The following is a 22,457-nucleotide window of genomic DNA, read 5'->3' as shown; positions in this document are numbered from 1 at the left end:
AATCATTTATAATAATTTAAAACAAATAATTATTGCCACTGTTTATCTTGTACTTTTCTCAAACAAATTAATGTTTCACATCCCTTTTTTTTTAGACTGCGACTGAAGCGTGCAGAAATACTAGAGACAAGCGCAATGACGATTTGACGCCTCGATTCGTATTTAAAAATTTCGCAAAAAGGTATCATTTAAGTGTTTATTTTTAAATATGACCATATGTCGTATATGTTTACGAAGGTGAATCAAAAATTAAGTTGCATTATTGCGCCATGTATTTTGCAACTATATTATGCAACTTATATACTTTTTGAGTGTCTTTCGTAGATATATATACATACGGTAAACGTAGTGTTTTAGTGGTTGTCGATATAGTGTTTATAGGCACGGGTATATAGGTACAACGTAATACATACATAGGCACATCAAATGAATAAAAGCGTCAAAATTAAAAGGTCATGTTATATTTGCGGTAGATATAATATATATGATAATAATAACATACAAACGTTTATTTTTTTTAGGTTATTCCTTATTATTTAATTTTTATTACAATTAAATGTAATAGGTATAGCCGTAAAGGTCTTAATAAAGCATCTAATAGTTTATTCTACAAAAGCAAATATTATTTATAATATAAAATCATATTCGATTAAAGTTATGTAAATTTATCGCTGTAATATTGTAACATATAAATTATTATGATTTAAAAATGTTCAATTCGTTCTACTCTAAATATTAATAATATTTAAAACATTTATCGATAATTATTTTTAATGGAATATGAATAATGAATAATTAGACTTACACACTATTTTAATATATTAATTATGAAGTACTTATATAATATATTAATTTCACATTATTATATATATACACGATTTTTTTATGCTCGTATCATTAACATTTTGTTGATTTAGACTGTTTTATAATTACTTATAGTTAAAACATAAATTAAACATAATTTAAAACCTTAAATATAGGTATATTATATCGATTAATATAAAATTCAATCACTAAACAAACTACTTTGTCATCACACATTTTGACAAATATATTATTTTTTTATTAAATTATCGTCAACTATAGTATCTAATAGTAATTAACTACTATAAATATATAGGTATATGTACCTACCAACAAACTAATAACCACTAAATTACATATTATTTAATTTATAAAAGTTTGATTATCCTACAAGTACAACTAAGATTGGTGTCAGCCAAATTTCTTAACACAACGCTATTCGCTGTACCTATATAATATTTTTTTTTTTTTAAATTATCAATCAATAAACTGATTATATTCTTTTATCTGCCATAAATTTGTCTTATAATGTTTTTTATCCAACTGGAAAATGTATTTTTAGATATAAATATATATATATATCTTTTTATGGCACTAGGTTTTTAACGATATATAATTTCGAATCACATTTGTGCAAAACCATAAGTGAAACCTAGGAATGTACACATTAAAATAATAAATAGCAAAATGTCGGGAATATAATATTTTATTTTATAGTTTAAGAATAAACTTCATATTGTAATTTATTAGGTGAACAATATTCGTAATATATTAGATTATTACACGGAAAATAAAAATTCTAATTTTTAAAGGCAGAGAGAAAAATGTTTTGTCGTAATAACTCGAATACTCAATAGTATTAGTCTATAGTATTTGCCTATTGACAATTTTTTTTAGCCTTTCTTTACTTTTCAAAAAATTGAAATTCACTTCCCCGAATTAAACCATTAAAGTACCAACCTATAAAATTCAAATTTTTTTTTAGTTTCTTCATTGATTGCTTCTTCAGCACTAATCAAAATGTGTATTTGATAAGATTGTCCATGATAATAGAAAATTTATAGGTAATATTTTAGTATAAAACCGATCCGTGCGGCGTGCTTTATACTTATAATCTATTGGCTATTATTATTTCTTAAAACTTATCGGAAGTAGGGAAATGTATTATTGTATGATTATTAATTACTCATTAGCGTAATAATGTGCCATCTGTTGGAGCTGATAAATTTAAAAGTTCACACATTTATTTTTGTATATGTTTTTTTGAAACGCCTTGAGACTACTAAAAACACTTTCTAAGACGAATATTTTATAAAAATTTTAAAATGGCCTGTAGGGGGACATGACACCCACGTCCCCCTTGTATACGCCCCAGGGTACCTTACACTTGTAAGTCAAGACTCAATAGTGCTCAACATTTTAAATATTAAATTAATAAAATTATTATCTACTTACACAAACCAGAACAACTATGATTATTTCAGTAGGTGTATTTTTATAAAATCCGATAAAAACGAATTATTTGGACCCGATTTCAACCAATTCGATTTTCATTCGAGTACGTATTAAATTACGTTTATAACTACAAAACTTGAGACTAATCATGTACAACTTTTGAAGGAGTGAAAGAAGTACATTTAAGAATGACTCGAATAGTGGTATACTGGTATATAATATGTGTTGTGTTTAGGTATTGGGTACTTAAGCTAACGTGTTGAATGGGAAACTAGTCTATTATCGATAAAATCACTAATTATTAATTAGTATTGTACTTTTACAGCGTACTACTCGTAAAGTAACTTCGTAATTGGAATATAAAATATTGTTATATTATTAGTCTAAAACTAAAAAAAACTTAGATAAAAAGTTATTTTCAAACACGACTACATTTTTATTGTACCTACACAGTACACATATTTTCTATAAAAACTAAGTTTGGAAATTAGGTAAGATTATAATATTTAAATTACAAGCTGAGGTACGTACAATAACTAGTCTAATCTAATCTAATTATTATATTAGTTATCAAAAAGCGTTTAGTCTCTATTGTAAAACTCCCATCGTGGAATCTACAAATATACTATATTCATTAAAAAAACACGATTAAAGATATTTTAACTATGTTAGCAAACGTTTTCTGCAAAAAATTATTATTATTATTATTATTGTTTTCTTTTTTTTTCATTTGTAATTTTTTTACCAAAATTCAAACATTTTAGATCTCAATTATTTTTTATATACGCAATATTTATAGAACTATTATACTAAAATGTATTAATGTTATAATATGCCACATTTAATATAGTTTTCATTGGAATTATTTAGGTATTTTAAATTTTATCAAAATAAAACAAACTACCAAACTAGGTACCTAATATAATATAGATAGATATAACACAATTTAACTGTTCATTAAATTACAGATATATTACTATTGTAAGACTTTAACTCCCCAAAAAATAGCCACTAATTAAATATGTTGTATAATACTATTCTATTTATAATTAATGCAAAGAAAAATTAATTAAATATTATGCACCCAAATATAGTGTACATAACGTTAGAATCTTATCACACCGTAGATTATGGTGATTCTGCAGATTATCATACATATTTAATTTTTAACATTATGTACTGCTTTCAAACCCAAAACTTACAATACTTTTGATTGTTATTTATTATCATGAAACAAGTAAATGAAGATTTGTAATAATTATTTTATTCGAGGCTGAGATCATCGAAATTTTATAAGTAGTCGTTGTCATTGACGAAACAAGTTCAGTTAAATTATCGACTTTGCAACGTGGTTTAAATATTTCTACGTTTAAAATTTAAAAAAGATTAAGTAATATTATAATAAAATTATTGTATTATACAATTTTTAATTATCTACTCTATGTACCTATAATCTATCATTACGATAGTTACCTACAACTATTTTATAACCAATTAAGCAAAATTTCTAAATGACCGTTTGATTTTCACACACAAACACTTTTAGAGTTCAGAACTCGTTTAATTAGGCGAATTAAAATGGAGGATGCAATCATTAGAATTAATATAGCTAATGTAAATACTATTGTTTATAGACGACAGTCGATATCAGCTGTTTACTCGCTAGAGGTTAATAGACCATTGGAATTCAGCGAGCTTAATACTATTTTGACATTTCTATTGGATCTCAAACGTCTACGGATGCGATGGGACTGGTCAATCTCACTTGTGCTGGATCAGAGAGTATGTGCAGCCCGTTTATAGAAATCGGATCGTCGTCGTGTTCGTCCCGCCAAGGTGTAGTGAGAATTTTTAATCTCTGTACACAAATGATTAGTTTCAACGTTAATGTTCAATTTACATATAATATAGGTAAGTGCGTGTGGGTACTTATGGCAACAGTGGCACTGATATTATACCTATTTGACAAAATTACCTGTAAATGCGTTCCCGAGGTGTTGAAATATTGATAAAGTGCCACAGCTGGAATCATTGCGACACTGCTGCCAGCGATTATCCAACCGAGCACATTTGCCCAAGCCGGATACACGTAACCTTCGTAAGTCAAGGGTTCGTATCCCAACAGACCGTATACTATAATGAACTATTGCGAAAACAGTTTAAACAAAGAATTCGTATTTTGTTTTCAATTGCACACCAACGAAATGATTATTATGCCGGGTTGCATTAAAATTGATTCATTTTATGGTTCACTATAAAATTGAATGGACCGATCACTGGCCACTAGATCATGAATTAAGGGCAATTTAGCTCACTATAGATTCGTTAAATGTTTAGTGATTGTTTAATGTTTATGCAACCCGACAATGTTTTACTTTACTTACGACTAAGAACAGAGGAGCAGCAAAACGCCAACAAAATCTCCAGTAAACACCAGGATGATGGCCCATCATGTCTTTGATGTCATCACAAAATCTATCGACTCCTTTAGATTACAATTTCAAAACAAATTTATAATTGAAACTTGTAGATTTTTGTTAAACTTTCACCATTAAAACACAACATATTATTGTTTTATGTACAACCATACAATTATTATAAGGCGTTAAAATGTTTGTTATACTCTATGATGCATACGTATTAAATAGTATACTTTATCTATTAGTTTTATGCATAGGGTTTAAACAACAGTATAATATATTGTAATAAATTAACAATTAAAAGAGGCTGAAGAAAAGAAAATACTTGCATTCGGAGTGTGTTGCTATAGGCGAATTCTCAAAATAAGTCAGATGGATCGTATAACAAATGAAGAAGTTTTTCGAAGAGTAGGAGAGGAAAGAAGTTTCATAAAAGCTTTGAAAATAAGAAGAGCTAAGCTAATTGGACATACACTACGACATAACAGTCTACTAGGTAGGATATAATAGAAAAATCTACAAAAGGAAAGAATAGTCGAGGAAGGCTTCCACTCGAATACATAAGCCAAATAGTTAAGGGTATAGGGTGTGAAACATATTATGAATTAAAGCGTAAAGCGGAGAAGCGTGAAGAATGGAGGAATGTTGCCAATCAGCCCTTTGGCTGTTAACAAAAAAAAAATCAATTATCAGCTTTCTCAACCTATAGGCCACGAATCTTTGTGTATGAGTCACTACAATTATGTTTTTAAAACTGAATGTAATATCTAGTTTAAAAAAATTCATATTTTTTTTATCGAAACTTATGAGGAAATCAATTTCGAATATAATTTTATAGAACTCAGAAGTCAAAAGTATTTAAATTGACTCTGTTATATAAAAATATACACTTGTACCTAAACCTATATGATATTGAAACCTTATTGATAAATGTTTTCCGTTAAGATATTTTATAACTATTATTAATTTTAACGTTTAATATTTTCTATTTTTCATATAATATGATAATAATTGACTGTATATCTGTATTTCATTATTTTAAAATGATAACGATACAAAAAATGCAGTGAGCCCAGCTAAATATTACTATTGTACTTGAGTATAGTTCCGTTAATTCACCTCTCAATAAGATGTAATCTAATTGGAAAACTGTTCATCTGTACTTATCCCTCTATTGTGTAACTCGCAAAACTACCCACTATGCAACGCCTAACAGTGTTAAAACAAACAACGAGACGATTTATCGATGTTTCGATCGAAGTAAATCCAAAAGACTAGGTACCTAATAACATTATATATTTTATATTCTGGTATACGAATAATTTTTTTCGTAAATAAGCTTATTTTTTTTTATTTTTTTTTGGTGCATTAGCCGATTAGCGTGTAATAATATTTACTTTATGGTTGAAACACAATGAGAACTAAACCTACAGGTACTGTGCTTTGTCAAAAATATATATTCGTACCGTAGATCCACGATACAGCTATAGTTTCAAACAACACGGCGATGAGCATCGAGTAACCGGCGGCGTAACGATCGAGTAAATTAAAAAAGTAAAATCCTCCTTGAGCGCATGATGCGAGACCGACCACAAAATAAAGAAGAAACAATAACGCCACAAACACTTCCCGATTACGTCTGATCAATGGAAATTCGTCGCTCATCGCAGTTATGATTGCTTCCGATCCTCCAAACTGAAACGAATATAATAATAATAATTATACTTAAATAATACACACACAAATAATAAAAGTCTGTAAATTGTTATAATATAATTATATATATATATATTATATTGTATAAGTATCTTTAATACTTAAACAAACTGATTTGACGAGTACAATTAACTATAGTCTATAATTGAAGATGATGTACAAAACGTGTAATTACTTATCTACTATTAATTGTAGTTATTATAATTTTTTATCGTACCGAACTGTCAAGGCCTAAGTTGAGCAGCATCATGAAGAATATCAAAGCCCAAAACACTGATCCTGGCATGGCTGCTATGGCTGCAGGATAAACGATAAACACTAAACCCGGTCCTTCGGTTGCCACATGTTGAATTTGTCGACCAGAAACATGAGACATATAACCCAAGACAGTGAAAATAACGAAACCGGATAAAAAGCTCGTGATCGAATTGCACATAATCGCCAAGTATGCATCTCTAAATAATCATATATATTAAACACACGTATAGTAATATTCATTGAAAGTGGACATCAGTGACACAACTAGAAAATAATTTCAGCGGGAGGGGTGTTACATTGTTTGAATATATAAATACATAAGAGATAATAATATGCTAGGCGAAAAAAACAAAGCAAAAAACATGATTTCGAGGGGAGTTTATAACCCCCCCCCCCCTCGTTGACATATAATAATATATATAATTAGTAATAGGGATTAGCCAAATCTCGGTTTCCGTCTTATCGTAAGGCGCAAAACATTTTTACTAATTTAATAATATTTAATAAGTAAAGACAAAATTACCTAACACACAATTTAATAAGATATATAATTATTGTACGTTATTATATTTTTTTGCATATTTTGCATTCTCTCATTTTATTACATTTGATGATATATATATTATCTTATTTACAATAATTGTTCTCAATAAAAAAAAAAAACTCTTTTTTCCCCGATCTTGGATATTATATATTTTTCATTATCTTGTGCGGTTCGTGGCTCTTAATCGTGGTCTATCGCCGCTGACGATCCCAATTACCTATAATATATTATGTACTTATACAATAAATTATAAAGATCAATATTATATTAATTTTTTCGAAAGTACACCATATACAGTAGGTTACCTACTCAACACAGGCATACAGCAAAATCACGATACGAAAGGCTGTATAAGACTTATAATTAGTGAATGGCGTCTTACACTTTAAATGGATTAATAAAAACACGTGCATTGATTAGTAATATAGTTGCACACATAGAATATTATGATTTGTGAAGATTTTATGAAATATTATAAATGTAATTTAAAATGTTAATATAGTTATAAACTCATATTGAACAAATTACTAATATAGATAGAGTTAATATTGATAGGTACATCTAAAATTTTAAAGTCACACTAAATTACAATCTAAAATCAAAAAACTTGTAGCTAATTAAAAAAACAATAATGTAGATTATAACAGGTTTATAGACTATAGTTATATCTTATATATCTATAAATATACCTAAATTGATCTTATCATTATATTTTAGTTTTATGGATCGTAATTAGTATATTTTAAAAATATGGCACCTATCTACTGTTACATAATTATAACATAATTTGTGGGTATAGGTTAATTTTTTTTTATGCTAAAAGTTTTAAAATTTTTTTAATTTATTAAATTATTATATTGATTTGAATAGGTTATATTACCGTCAAACGTCTGATATTTAACAATTAATGATGGACAGTGGACATTCAAATAATTAAATATTGGAAAATAACTTTTAAAATATTATGTATTTTAGTGTTTATAAAAATCAAAATAAGTAACACTTACCTCAAAACATTGTTATGATATTTGTTATACGAAGCATATGCTAATAACACTCCAAATCCAGGACCTAGTGAAAAAAATACTTGTGTAGCCGCATCAACCCAAACCTAACACAAATTAATGCTATTAAAGACAAAAAAAAATGTGATCCACATTGTCAATGACAAATTAAAATGATAGAATTGAATCAAATGTAAGTAAAATTAAAATATAAACATTTTTATCATAACAAAAAAATATAATAACTTTTAAAACCAAACTTAAATATACAATTTAAAAAGCCTACAATTGTAATACAAGTTTTCAACGAAACTAAGAAACAATTAAATTATTTTGGTCACCTTTTTACCCACATAAAATAAAATACAACATTAGCTTGAACCCAGTGTATTGTTATAAATTATCATAGATATGACCACTTTTTAATCTTACAAAGAAAACAATAATTTTCAGAAATATCCATAAAATAAATCTCTCATTTCATACAATCCATGCATTTCGCCATTATAATTGTAGGTAGGTACATGTATAATTTTTCAATTTTTAAAATCTAAATACTAAAATGTAATCAACGAATGAATTATTCGAATATATACATTTTTTAAGTAAAATGTTAGTTCTTGTCTAAAATACGAATGTTGAAAGTCCTTATTAGTTATTACATTTACATTTTTTTTAGTCGGCTAAATATTTTATATAATATATATTTACTTATATGCGGCACATACCTACGGTGTTATATTTTATATTATTCATAATACGCCTATTTATATAATATAATATAATATCGTGATATATTTGGTACGTGAGTGGGCGTGTGTGTGATGTGTATATGACTACATACATTATAGTGTTTGATTTATTTTGATGTCAGTGGTTCATAATAAAATTCAGTAAGTATTAATATAAGTAAGGTACGCATTTCAAATTGTCGAAGGTTAAGTGTACGTATAAAGCATGTATATATTGTACATTGTACATACATAGGCTTATAGTGGTCAATATATAGGATTCAGCAAGAAAATGAAATCTCATTTTGACACGACAATTCCATTTCCTCAATGGGAGTGTTCATAATGGACACTACTTTATCCGTAGCAATGTTAGCAGAATACGTAAACAGCTGTATAATTTCAATCATAAAAATATGCGGTGAATATAATATTATTAGTGTATATGTGTCATGTGGAAGTTTTTGATGTGAAATTGTTTTTATTTTTTTCAAACGCGAATCAACTAATAATACATGTTGATGGAATTAGATTAACTACATATTCAGTATTTAAATAGGTTCAACTGTTAATATATGAAGTCCAGCAAAATAGATTATAAGTACAATATACTAATGTATAGGTACAATTAAAAAGTAAAAGTCTAATAAGCAGATTAGCAGAATAATTATAAATAGCTAAACACGGATACTTATAATTATATTAATAGTATTTATAGTAACTTTTCTAATATTTAGTTGTTAGTTTATTGTCAAATGCGTTATAGGTATACCTAACCGGAATCTAGAATAAATGTTGATTTATTATAACGCACCCCTTTTATCTTTTAATTTATTTTGAATTTATTAAAACTATGATTTTTGCAATCTTCAAGTTCACTTAAAGAGCATGTTATTTTCAAAATACTAAGCTATTCCAAAACTGTTAATTAAACGAGTATCCTTTATTTGTGTGACAGTACAGAGCTATACTTGTATTTTTAATGTAATTTGATATCATGGTCGCCAACTCTTCTAAACCTTTGTTTTTATAGACCATTTGTAGACACTTTATATTTTAGATTTAGAATAATTAAATAATCTTACCTCTGGTTTAGCTATCATAGAAAAGTTTGGATACAAGTAATAACGAACGCCTTGTGCCGAACCAGGTAAAGTGATTCCTCTGATGAGTAAGAAAATTAATACTACGTATGGAAACAATGCAGTAAACCAAACGACCTATGGTAAAAATAATGTTTTATGAATTATTAGACTGTACCTATGTATACAAAATAAAAATAAGCAAAATGTCCAACTTTTCCTGAAGTAGATATTCCTTTCCATAAACTGAAGTAGCATATAAGGTAAACCAAAAACAAACATCCTGCCATATCCCATTTAATATATCCTAAATCGTGAATACCTTCACTGTGGTTTAATTCAAGTACTCTACGTCTGAAAAATAAACCATTTTTATTCTGTATATTAATTTTAAATAAATTAGGCACTTACAACCAGTACTCCGAAGAAGCAGATGCTAAGCGGGAATCATTTGCTAATACTGTAACATTGTCTATTGAGTTCAAGCTTGAATCATTTGACCATATAGTTAACTAATATATATATATATATATTAACAATTCATATAAATGCGTTAGTCAAAAAATCAAATTTTTAACAATTATAAACTACATTAATAAATAATAATAATAACAATAACAATTACAATAGGTACCTAATATATATCTTTGATAATAAAACTATATTTTTGTTTTTATCTCTATATTTTATAATCATAATTTAACAAGCCTAGTGAAATAGTTGTAAGTAAATTAAACAGATGTCTTCAATAAAATTTGGAAACAATTAACTAAATATTTTTAAACAGAAGTAGAAAAAACAGAAAGAGATTTTAAGTAGGTACACGGTATACGTAATACGTATGTCGTATACCTATAGATTTAGAAAAAAACACAATTTACCGGTTGGCAGAAGTCTGTATTCCAGTCGTTGTCACAGGTGGTCCAAGGTAAAATATTCGTAAATGAAGCCAAAAAAAATCGTAATGCCCATGCTATGATTACGTTGTAATAGAAGTCCACATAAAACGCAATCAAAACTACCGAGTAACCAATGCCTAAATTATTCATACATTAAATTTGGATTATTGAGAATAAGTCTTGACGTTCAATAAACTGTAAAAAATATGATAACTTACCTTTGAACAGTGGGACTAGCCTACCCCAGCATGTTATTGCTCCAGTTTGATAAAATTGCCCGAGGGCCAATTCCATATAGAACAAAGGAATTCCACCAACCAACAACATAGTACAATAAGGTATTAAAAACGCCCCTTGAAAAAAAAACATGAATATTAAAAACGATAAAAAAACTTGAGTGTTTTCATTTTATTTATTTTTACTTGCAAGCGTTTAAAAAATAAGAAATATTACTAGATACATATAATACATATTAAAGGTAAACATGTTTGTTCAATGTTTATAAAAAATCTAAAAGGTTTAAAATGAATAAAGTACCTATTATAATTAATGAATAAATACTCTAATTATATAGTTCATAATAATATTAGTATACATGTCATATATTTGAATTTCAATAAAAAAATGTCAGTAGTTTCTCGTTATCTCAATGTCTTTCAATATTATGAATTATTATTCTCAATCAAATTTTAAAACAGGTACCTACATAACAAGTTTAATTTAAGTAAATAGAAATGATTTATAATATTGTATCATCACATGCAGTGAGTCGTAACACTCGTAACTATTATTGCGATTATGAATAAGACCATGCCATCTATAATAATAGTATCAAATAGGTAGACAAAAAATTATTTCATAAATAAATAACATAAAAAGAATTATATTTAAAAAGATGAAGTTAATAAATATGAGATTGAATTTTTTTTAATATTAACACTCATTTTCAACAATATATTTCAGGTTTTATCTGTACCTATAAATTGTATTGTATTATTATATATATTTTGTAATGATAATTAGTCTTTAGTCTTGTCCGTTTGCAATACCTACTCGCAGAAAAATAAATGAGATAAAATTACATGCACCAAAAATAATTTAATTTGTATACCTTACTAAATCCATAATATAAAAGCCCTTTGATAAAGGACAAAGTATATGACAAAGTGGTTTGAAATTCAATAAAGTACATCATACATTATTATTAAAGACATTTTAGGTGTAAAACGAGTGATAGAAGTAAAGGAAACTTCGCAATAATTAAGGTTAAATCAGTAATGATAAATGAAAGATGACTAAGTGCATGTGAATATTGCATTAAAAGTAGGTAATGACTAATAAAATAATAACTATAAACGCTATAATAATATCATCATCCGGTTTAGTACCTAGTAAAGTATGTCGAATCAATTAACTAACTGAATTTAATATATAGATTATATAAAATTAAGTCATGTATTAAATATAAAATCAGATAAGTTGCTTTACTGTAAAGTTGATGCCACATGTAGATCGTCCATGAGTAAGTCACTGTAATGAATTAAATTTGAATTCAACGACAAATCATTGAAAATAGAAAATACCTAAAAACGTGTGTCGAGGAGATGGTACGTTAGCCCATATAATATTATTAGTTTTTTTTTTCTTAAATGTTCAGTCGAAAACTAATTTTGACCAAAATACATGGAGACATCTTGTTATTGCTCCCAGATCTTCGATGTTATAAACTTAAAATAAAATTCTGAATCTCCCCCCTCCCGACTTATCAATATAAAAAGTAATTGTTATTTTGTCACAAGTCACAATAGTTTGAATATTTTACTAATAACGATTTTATTGTTTGAATACTCGCTGTAACGATTGAGGAATAAAAATATAGTACAGTGGTTTTCCGTAATAATTAAATCACAACAAATTTAATAAAAATATAATGTTGTAGTAAATGTGTTTGTGGATTATAGTAAAGATGTGTACATATTAATTTTCCGAGACTATTTACGTTTCACAAAGAAGCATTATCTGCTGCAGGAATTTCATCTCTTAAATACAATAATTCCCCACGCTGGTAAGAGGTTTATCATAATATTGAAAGTACCTTTTACCTTGTACCTACATATGATGTAAGAAAGTCAATGGAATCACTTATGTGCAGAATATCGGTACGGATAATAATCATTGTTCAATCGATTATTTTTCATTTCCTACCAAGAAGACCAAGAAGAACGAGACGGATATCAAACTCGGGGTTTTATTTATAATATCGTATTTTAGCTGAATATTGACATATGAACGCATTATTTCGATAACTTGTAACTTTAAATCTAAAGTTCTTAACATTTTACTCAAAATGTATTTTATTTTCAAATCAAGTCAATAAATTAAAAAATATTGAGTTCAATAATTCTATATTATGGTAATCGCTTTAAAACAGTTACGTTTGCTACTGTGTTACCAAAGAGTGGATATACTAAAAGGCACGTCTGCATGCATTGAAATATGCATTATAACTTGTAAACAAAGAGCAAAATATGCATTTGTATCGAGCAGAATTGCAGTGATCTAATAATATTTTTTTATTTGCTTACATTTATTTAATCTCGATTCACTTGTAATTCATCCATTATACATACATAATTTAAACATATTTTTGAGTTAAAAAATGTTTAAATTTTCTCGTAATTATAAATTATAATCATATAAAAAACGTAAACACGCAATTTCAACATATTATGAATGCGGTTATGTAAAAAATATTGGTACTTATATATTACCAATGTAAAATGTTAAATGTGTTTTAAAAGTTTTAATTTACCGTTTTATAGTCTAAGGACAATTTTAAATTTTTAAACTCTTACTGCAGACATTATGTGTATCGCCGTAAAAGCTTACCAAGAGTGTGCTGTATAATCTGAAGACAGTTATTTACGTTTACACCTTTTGATTCTCGATATGCTTAAAGGTGTATAATATATACGTATAGACTGTGCGTTTTATCTGCAGTAATGAACCATTTCCGTGTGTTCGAACATTATTTCCTGCCGGTAACAAAATTTTCTCATTTCCCGTAGGAAGTCCCCTTTGATCAGCTATATACGAACCACTATACTGATCTGTATACGAATCACTGGCTGCAAGATTTTTGCATATAATTTCCATTTACTCTATCACCAATCATTTTCTTCGATTTTCCGAAAGAATATAACCAGAAAACATTACGATTTCGCCGGGTTATTGTTTATCGCGGGCCTTTGTATGATTCACCACCTACCGCGTTCGGTGCATAGTATAACACAATAAATAAAACGAATACAACACGTCCACACGTGGGTACTTACATCGTGACCGGGTGCTTATGATTAAAAATACCAATGATGGTTATGCTTTATTATTATTTTCCTGAGAGTGTCCCCTGCGACCCTACACCGTGTAATAAAATCCCATACCCTGTATCTTTTCGTAATTCTAGTGCAAGTGAAATGCATAAAGTGTACCAAAAGTCATGGTCTGACAAGCACATTATGGATATGTCATGTACCACGCTGTTCATAAATCACTTTTGTCACATGTATTACTCAGGGCGCCTATTGTTTCTAAAATAGGTACCCTGGTATACTTACCCACTTTATGCTCGCTACTCGCGGGTTGTATTAGCTATTTTTGCGAGAGGAAATAAAAATGATGTGACAGCTAATTACGTAAATTCGTTTGAAAAATTAAAATGTGCTGAGTAATAATGCTCTCGTTACGGCGGTCTGTGCCCTTCAACTGCAGTGAAAAAACTAGTGCCTATCTATAACATATACATATTATATAAGCTAGCTTTTATCAAATATAGGCATTCGTTTACAAGTTAAAGCTAAGTTCAAAAGTTAATTATTTTTCAAACTTTTAAACTTATTACTAGTTAATTTTCTATTGAAACTAGATAAATAATCCATTGTAATCACTTAGCTATTTCCAGTCAATTGAAAAATAATATTAATGACACTAATGTCTAATTACCTATAACATGGGCATCCCCAGTTTCCCGTCTTGCCCCCCCCCCCTGTAATAATATTATTTCCACAGAAATTGGTAAAATTCTGATGTAATAATGTTTTTTAATGTTTTAATTGTAATAATAATACCTACCTAATTGTAATGTTTCATTAAATGTTCCAACCTAAGCTATATTATAAAATTACATTATACGAGTTGTAGACTTGTAGTATTCATCAGAAAGTAAATCGGACTCGGTAATATAATACGCATTAGGTATATCGAAAATAAATTGAGAACATGTATACGTATATTGTGACAATGTGTTGATGATTAGAATTTAATCCAGAAATACCCATATACATTTTATACATATATTATATTTTATCTCTTAGGCAATACATAACGTTATAAACTAGCAAAACTGTACACAATAAGCTGTGAATACATCCTATTATATATATTATATATATTATTTTGTAGTAAAAACGATTATCTTGAAAACGCGCAAATGTACAAAATATAATATAACGTTGGGTGGAAAAACAATAAATAAAAAATATTACAATTTACATAACACACATTTATATAGATAATGAATATACGAATCATAAGTACGATGACGAATGAATTTAGCAAACAAACCTCATAATTACTAAAATGAGTATAATATTTAAAAAAATCTGCAACTACACACGTACACAATTAAATCGAATACGCGTTGATACAATGTTTCATGTAACAATATAAACGAATTAGATGATTTTTTTATTCGATATGAATAAAACCAAAACGGTAGGTATATACGACGATGAGTGATGACGCACGTGATGAGTACAAGCGCTTTGGTAGGTTTTATTAGTAAAACGTCAATCTAATTTTGAATAAAAAAATAATTGAAATGTTGTCAATAAAACAGCATGTAAATGTAAAGGTGTCTTCTTTGAATACGCATAGTATAGGTATTAGATATTACACTTGACAAATAAATACACGTAATAGGTATTGTATGTTTATACAATGCCATAATCAGCTTGATATTTTTTATTTTTTATTTTTTTAATGGAGAAAGAATGATTGTTAAACCTATTACTCGCATCAACCAATAAATTGTTTTCAGTTTTAATAATAATTATGATAGAGTGTCTCTGTGTGGACAGATTAATTGGAAAATTATGTACACTGATGTTGATTAGGGTGTATAAAAACAAATAAGTAATAAATCATATATTTGTCTCAAAAAGATAATTAACCACTTTCATTTTCAAAAATCATGATGTAGGTACACCTAAACATAATATACAACTAATGAAAATTTAAAATTCTTATTTAAATCTTTAATTACTAACGAGTAACGGCTCACTATACAGTTTTAAAAGATTAGTTAACTTCTTAAATATAAAATATTTTTAATTCTCAAAAATTACAATTTCACTTTTATAATAAAATTCATCGACAGTTTGATATGTATAGTATAGGTTTCCTAGTTTCAACAATAAAAATTAAACTAAATCAATAAAAATAAAAATATAGCATATTCCTAATTTTTCAAATTTCATAAATGAATAAGTTCGCTAATGAAACAAATTACTTTGCTCTTATTTGTACAACTAAAAGGTAATGGTTTTTTATTTGAAAACACTCAATCACATAAAAATGTTCATCTTGATAAATAATAATAATGAAAGAGGTGTAAATACATTTTAACATTTTAAAATCTTTTTACTGAAATGCGTCCGTCAATGAAATGCATGTCGAGAAGGCGATCGAGAGAGAAAATTGTCATCAGTTCCGGTGCACTCGCCCTTCTGATATTCTTTCTTCTTTTTATTTTGTATTACATTTTAAACGGTTCAGATTTTACTTCCCCTTCTCTGAGTATTTTATGCTTAACCATTGCAAGATTCTTGGAAAGAAGCTTACAATAATGAATTCCTCTTTTTCACCCAGGCCACAAAAGTAAGGGTTTCCGTTCAATTTTTATTATTCCATTTTAACAAGAAAAATTATGTTTCATATTCATATAGAATCTGCAGGTTGATAAATTAATCATTTGTTGAAACGAGAGTTGAACTTTTCATAATAGCTGTCTATAAAACTTGATTTTATATAAGTACATTTTGAAAATAACTTACTCTATAAAATACAAAGACTAAATGTAAATTCCTTATAGGCTTCAAAAAGTACAATCTCTGTTGAGTTATCCTTTCAAAAAAAAGTAATTTCATCAGACATCACTAAATAATACATTTTTATTAAAATTCAAGAATAATTTAGAAATAAAAGATAATTTTAATTATTATACGAAGGTGACAATGCTTTTATGTTTTTTCATTTCACCATAGAAAATATTGATATGATTACCCATGGCATATTTTAATAAACTCAAATTATAATTAGTGTCCAAATTGTTTTAGCATATTAAATTGTTTCATATAGAAATCAAACTTATACTTAAGAAAAAAGTTTCTAGTTTTTCTTTCTCATTTCATTTACAATAAACGTATTAACAAAAAAAAACAATTTTTGGAATTAAAATCTAGGAATAACACTGAAATTATGGAGGTAGAATAATATAGGTAAGGAATACACAATAGACCCATAATATAATTAAAATATCATATATTTAATTGAATTTGGGCAATAATTATTATTTCCTGCTTAAGCTTAAGTTATTTTTATCCGTACTCTATATTATATCATCATCACATCACTCACCATTTAAAATATTACAACGTGTTCTATATGAGCATCAAGCATTTTTATAGTATGAACATTGAACATGATCTGAAGCGTAAAAAAACATAAATTGTGAAATCGTATCAGAGAATAATGATCAAATTATTAAATTGGTTCAACAATATTGCATTATTAACTATTATATATGGTGACATTGAAATAAATACCTATTGAAAAATATATTAATTCATTTGTTTCTATAAAAGAAAGGTGTTTAGATTTTATAATGCAACCTTATGATTATCCACATCATGAGTTAGACTATGGTTAGGTATTCAATTTAGTTCTAATTTCTGGTGCTAAGCTATTTATTTTATTTTAACTAACAAATCAATTTTGATAATTACTTTACATTTGAAAAGAAATGTGTACTACTTAAATTTTTAAACATGTTTTATAATTCTAAAATTTAATAATTAGTGCCATACTCCTCCCACCCAGAAAAAATGTAATAACAAATAAATATTTAGACGTTTTTAATAGGATTAGAGGCCATCCTGTTCCTCGCCAACAGAATATATATTAGCTAGATAACAGAGTCGTGCAAAATCGTACCTAGATAATTATTTGAATAGAAAATTATTTGAATAATAATTTTTGGCTAAATTTCAAAAATAGTTATTCAATAATTTCCAGTTATTTTATTTGAGTAAACAATTCGATAATTATTTTTTCATAATTTTATTATTCGAATAAAAATATAGTTGAATCATTTCAAAACATAATATCTATCGTACTAATGCAAAATATGTACTATACTACTATTTGATGATTATAATCCTTCTAGTAAGTTTACATGTATGTAGTATGTAGTAGTATGTAGATGACTAGTGTTTACCCGTATTTACCTCAGTAGTATATGATACAATATCATGCAGGGCCTCCACAATGGGAGTGGGTGGAAATTCAGAAGGACCCATGGTATTGGGGCTCAAACTTTCGTGGGGCTCGGAAGTTCATGCAAATAATTATTTCAATATACTCGTACATGTCCCACGGAGATCTGACATTTTGACGAATAAAATAAATTTTGTTATATTAATATTTTAAAATTTTTTTTTTTAATACAATGCATAGACACTTGCACCATATTTTTATTTTTTATTTTATAATACTGAAAATAAAAAACTTCAAATTTTTTTAAAAATATTGATTAGAACAAAAGTTATTTAATTTGCCAGAATAATGGCAGAATGTCAGATCTCCGCGGGACACCCTATATATTAGAAAAATTTCCAAACTTAATTGTTATTTAAGAGGAGCCCGGATTTAGTTCAGTACCAGGCCAAAAATATGATGTGATGGGCCTGATATCATGTATCATAATTTAAAGTATAAAGACGCTCATAGATATTTAGCCAGACACAAAAGTATATATAATAATAATATGTAGGTATATATATAATAATATATAAGCATTACGCTTGTTTATTTCAAAGCTCACCTCCGCCATTCTTATAGCACAGGTATGGAAATCGCCAAACGTTGGCCAAGTCCACGGCGAATCCTATGACGGACATTAGGAAATCCGTTTTGTTTGACCACTGTTCCCTGCCAGGTCGCCTACGCCGCTCCAGCGGAACCGCTGGCGGCGTGTTGGCTTCAGCACCGCCGTCCTCGTCGTCCGTGGCCATGTCACGCGATCGCCCCCCCCAAAATGCGTCTCCGAACTATCCACCCACTTTCCTGCACAATATAATTTTTTATATATCATTATTATCGTGTCTCAGACGAAATTACAAACTACGAACGCGAATAGGTATTTAAATTATTCTCCGGAAGCTGGAAATTTTATTTTCTACGCTGACGAACGAATCTCGAATAAGGTACGCACCACAATAATTGAAAAATGTAAATGATATAATATATTACACATTATAATATAATAATTCGTTTTTATTTTTCAACGACTAGAGGGGTAGTATACTACAGCAACAATTTAATATTATAGTAATATGCGGCGGGATGATACATGAAAGCTTTATAGTCATTCGTCAGCGTGATTGAACTGTCGTCGACACATTATATTATGAGTAGGTATACTGGACCCAGTGCCAGTATTCACTGCAATTTAATTAACCAGCAATTATTAAACAACAAAGCCCGTTTCCAAAGTAGGAAAACATAAAGCCTATTGTACACACGCGCGCTCAGCGTTATATGTTATGTTCGTTTTTCATTCATTTGGTTTGACGTGGTAGCCGTTAAACTACACTTATTATACCTATCTATTACCTAATACACTGAATAGAAAAATATTATAATAATATAATATGGTGTATTATGGTATATACACGCGCGATATGAGACTATATGAGAGTGTCGGACGAAATCAATTAACGAGTGGTTCATCAAGGCGTTGTATTGACACACAAAAAAAAAATTAACATGCTAATCGAATGTAAAAATAGTGAAATTAGTATTGATCACATCTGAAATGCACAACATATATATTATTATATTATTTACTACTTACTACTACATATCAATGAATCGACGAATTTTAAAGTATCATATTATAATATAAATATATATTGTTGAATAAATAATACAAGAAACCTGAATATAAAATATGTAATGCGTATACAAAGAAGTATTTTTCTGATTTCTGAAGAATATTCTTACTTCAGTAAATCCAAAGTTCGCGATACCGTAGTAGAACTATTGAGATTGAAAAATATTGTTAAGCATTCTTTTGTCAAAAATTGTATAATGTTACTTATTGATACACTGATGCACACGTAACGTTTAAGATTACGATACTTCCAATACGGCAATACCTACATCGAACTAACTAAAATTATAATATGGTAAACCTATAAATATTAAAATTAAATGTATTTAACAAACAAATAGCAAAATTAATATTTAACGTCATATTATAATGTGATCAATTATTGTGAAAAATGAAAATTGCCTGTCCATTTTAAGAAACAAACATTCTTTAAAAGTAGTTACATAATATTTTATTGTCATCAAAGTCAATTATTATAAATAAAATCGGTTCTGTTTCATATTATAATTATGATGTAGGTACCTAGTTTTTAAATATTTAATAATCAATACAATAAATAACAAATCGTATTTTATTTTTATATTTGATATTTAAAATACTATATAAATTAGTTGTAACATTTACTAAGCATTTTTTTTTTAAATTTTAGAACTGATTTTATTTGTTTGTATGTTTAATGTTTATATTAGACATTTTAAATTATGTTGCATCACGTGGGTAAAGAAGTTGATTATCTCATATTAATTTAATCAAAAATATCATTATATTTTGCCAATTTATATCATTTTCAAGCGAAGTTAATGAAAACATGAGCAATATCGATGCCTTGAACACCAATTTATGGCGTTTATAATTGAATTACACAAATAATCTAACAGATACGCTTCATCCACGTATACCTATTCGTTTAATTGTTGAACATATACGTAATATTCCGTGACTGACTAATTAGTAATTAGTAATTACCTATTTTGAAACTTATAAATATTTTAATTAAACAACCATGAAATGTTATCGAATAGTAGTTAAATAAACAAGGGATAATACAAGTTTAATTAAATAGGGCAATAATGTTAAATTTGATATCATTTTTAATCGATCTTCTAAATGTATCTGTGCAATTAGAACATGGTTAAATAAAAAAGTATACATGCAAAAAAATAATTGTAAAAGACAGAGGTACAACACTGAACATACCACTTAATATCGTTTGAAAATAATATATTCCGATACACTAAATGGCGGTTAACATTTTGTATATATCTTCAATATTATTGTTTATTTTAAATAAAAAAATTAAAAGACTAATGTCTAATATAGGTAGGTATATCAACATTTTGGATAAAATAAATAATCAATAAAATCAATCACATTTTTCATAATAGAACAGTATCATATAAAATACTAAAATTTATATAACCTCAATAAATTAAATTAAACTTGACAAGAATGCCTGTGTCATTAGATATTAATTATGTGGGCTGAATTTTATCCCTTCAATACTCACTACTTATTGGCTATTACCTAGCAGCTAATTCATATTTTTTAATCCATTATTTATTTTTATCTTAGTTTTAATTTTTGAAAAATGTATTATATAAACTATTTGTTCAACGTTGATCCAAAAATACTTATATTTACTTAGAAAATCTAAAAAATAAAGGACTAATAATTGACATGCTTGAAGTGGTACCAAAATTTAGAATATTATTAAGTATGTAACTCCAGTTAATTTTTATAAAATAATTTTGTATACTATTTATAAAAATACCTATAATTTACTTTGTGTTAACAGATAAAATTATTTTTCATCATACAAAACAGATTATTAATTCTTAAACATCAAGAATTTCTTTTAATATGATTAATAAAACTGATACAAATTGATCATACATTAACAAGTTAATATAAATAATCTTGGCTTCCTTAAAGTTAAAAACAAATCATCGGGCAGTCTCACAATATTATTATGCAAACACATAATATTAATTGTATTGTTATTTACATTAGAATAATGAGTGCATAGACAACAGACGTACAAATATAAGTAAATACGGTACCAATAAATTTAAATTTATTTAAACGGACGTAATGTATAATATTTTACCTGGTGCCTTTCGGCTGGTTGGATACCCGGCCCCGAAGCATCAGCACACCCGCGTAAATTGAACGTCGTATGCTTGTGAAGATTAAATAAGGCGCGCGATCTGACAAAATAATATTGTCGGTGGTTTCGTGCTTTTTCACAACGCGTCGACCAATCGGAACCATATCATCTGCAGCGCTTGCGTGTATTTTGGCTAACATTTTAG

General features: G+C 27.6%; 1 protein-coding gene across 2 annotated transcripts; it reads right to left on the bottom strand.

Moving 5' to 3' along the window:
- Positions 1-1,494: 1,494 nt before the first annotated feature.
- On the bottom strand, positions 1,495-22,367 carry DAT (Sodium-dependent dopamine transporter). Of its 2 annotated transcripts, none has more exons than XM_089220148.1 (13): positions 22,253-22,367; positions 19,075-19,316; positions 11,132-11,266; positions 10,896-11,050; positions 10,426-10,526; positions 10,230-10,368; positions 10,018-10,152; positions 8,205-8,308; positions 6,613-6,850; positions 6,146-6,374; positions 4,644-4,744; positions 4,235-4,402; positions 1,495-4,117 (listed from the first exon to the last, which is right to left on the bottom strand). In XM_089220148.1, exons 2-13 carry the CDS (start codon positions 19,262-19,264, stop codon positions 3,986-3,988), a joined length of 1,827 nt encoding a protein of 608 aa, XP_089076274.1. In that variant the 5' UTR covers positions 19,265-19,316; positions 22,253-22,367; the 3' UTR covers positions 1,495-3,985. The 2 variants fall into 2 exon arrangements, with proteins under 2 accessions (XP_089076274.1, XP_089076275.1); XM_089220149.1 differs by lacking the exon at positions 22,253-22,367 and adding an exon at positions 17,610-17,678 and having other exon boundaries at positions 19,075-19,194.
- Between the last annotated feature and the right edge of the window lie 90 nt (positions 22,368-22,457).

Source organism: Diuraphis noxia, unplaced genomic scaffold, assembly GCF_037042655.1.
Source record: "Diuraphis noxia isolate RWA-SAM2 unplaced genomic scaffold, SU_Dnox_SAM2 contig0002, whole genome shotgun sequence".
Lineage (NCBI taxonomy): Eukaryota > Metazoa > Arthropoda > Insecta > Hemiptera > Aphididae > Diuraphis > Diuraphis noxia.
The sequence above is the reverse complement of the archived record's forward strand: the minus strand, read 5'-3'. Positions and strand labels throughout refer to the sequence as shown.

Excerpts from the sequence above, each read along its gene's own strand:
- DAT (XM_089220148.1), bottom strand. The coding sequence starts at position 19,264 with ATGGCCACGGACGACGAGGACGGCGGTGCTGAAGCCAACACGCCGCCA. Across the intron at positions 11,051-11,131 it reads GCTAGTCCCACTGTTCAAAG|GCATTGGTTACTCGGTAGTT; the intron begins GTAAGTTATCAT and ends TGAATAATTTAG. Across the intron at positions 4,118-4,234 it reads CCTCGGGAACGCATTTACAG|AGATTAAAAATTCTCACTAC; the intron begins GTAATTTTGTCA and ends ATTTGTGTACAG.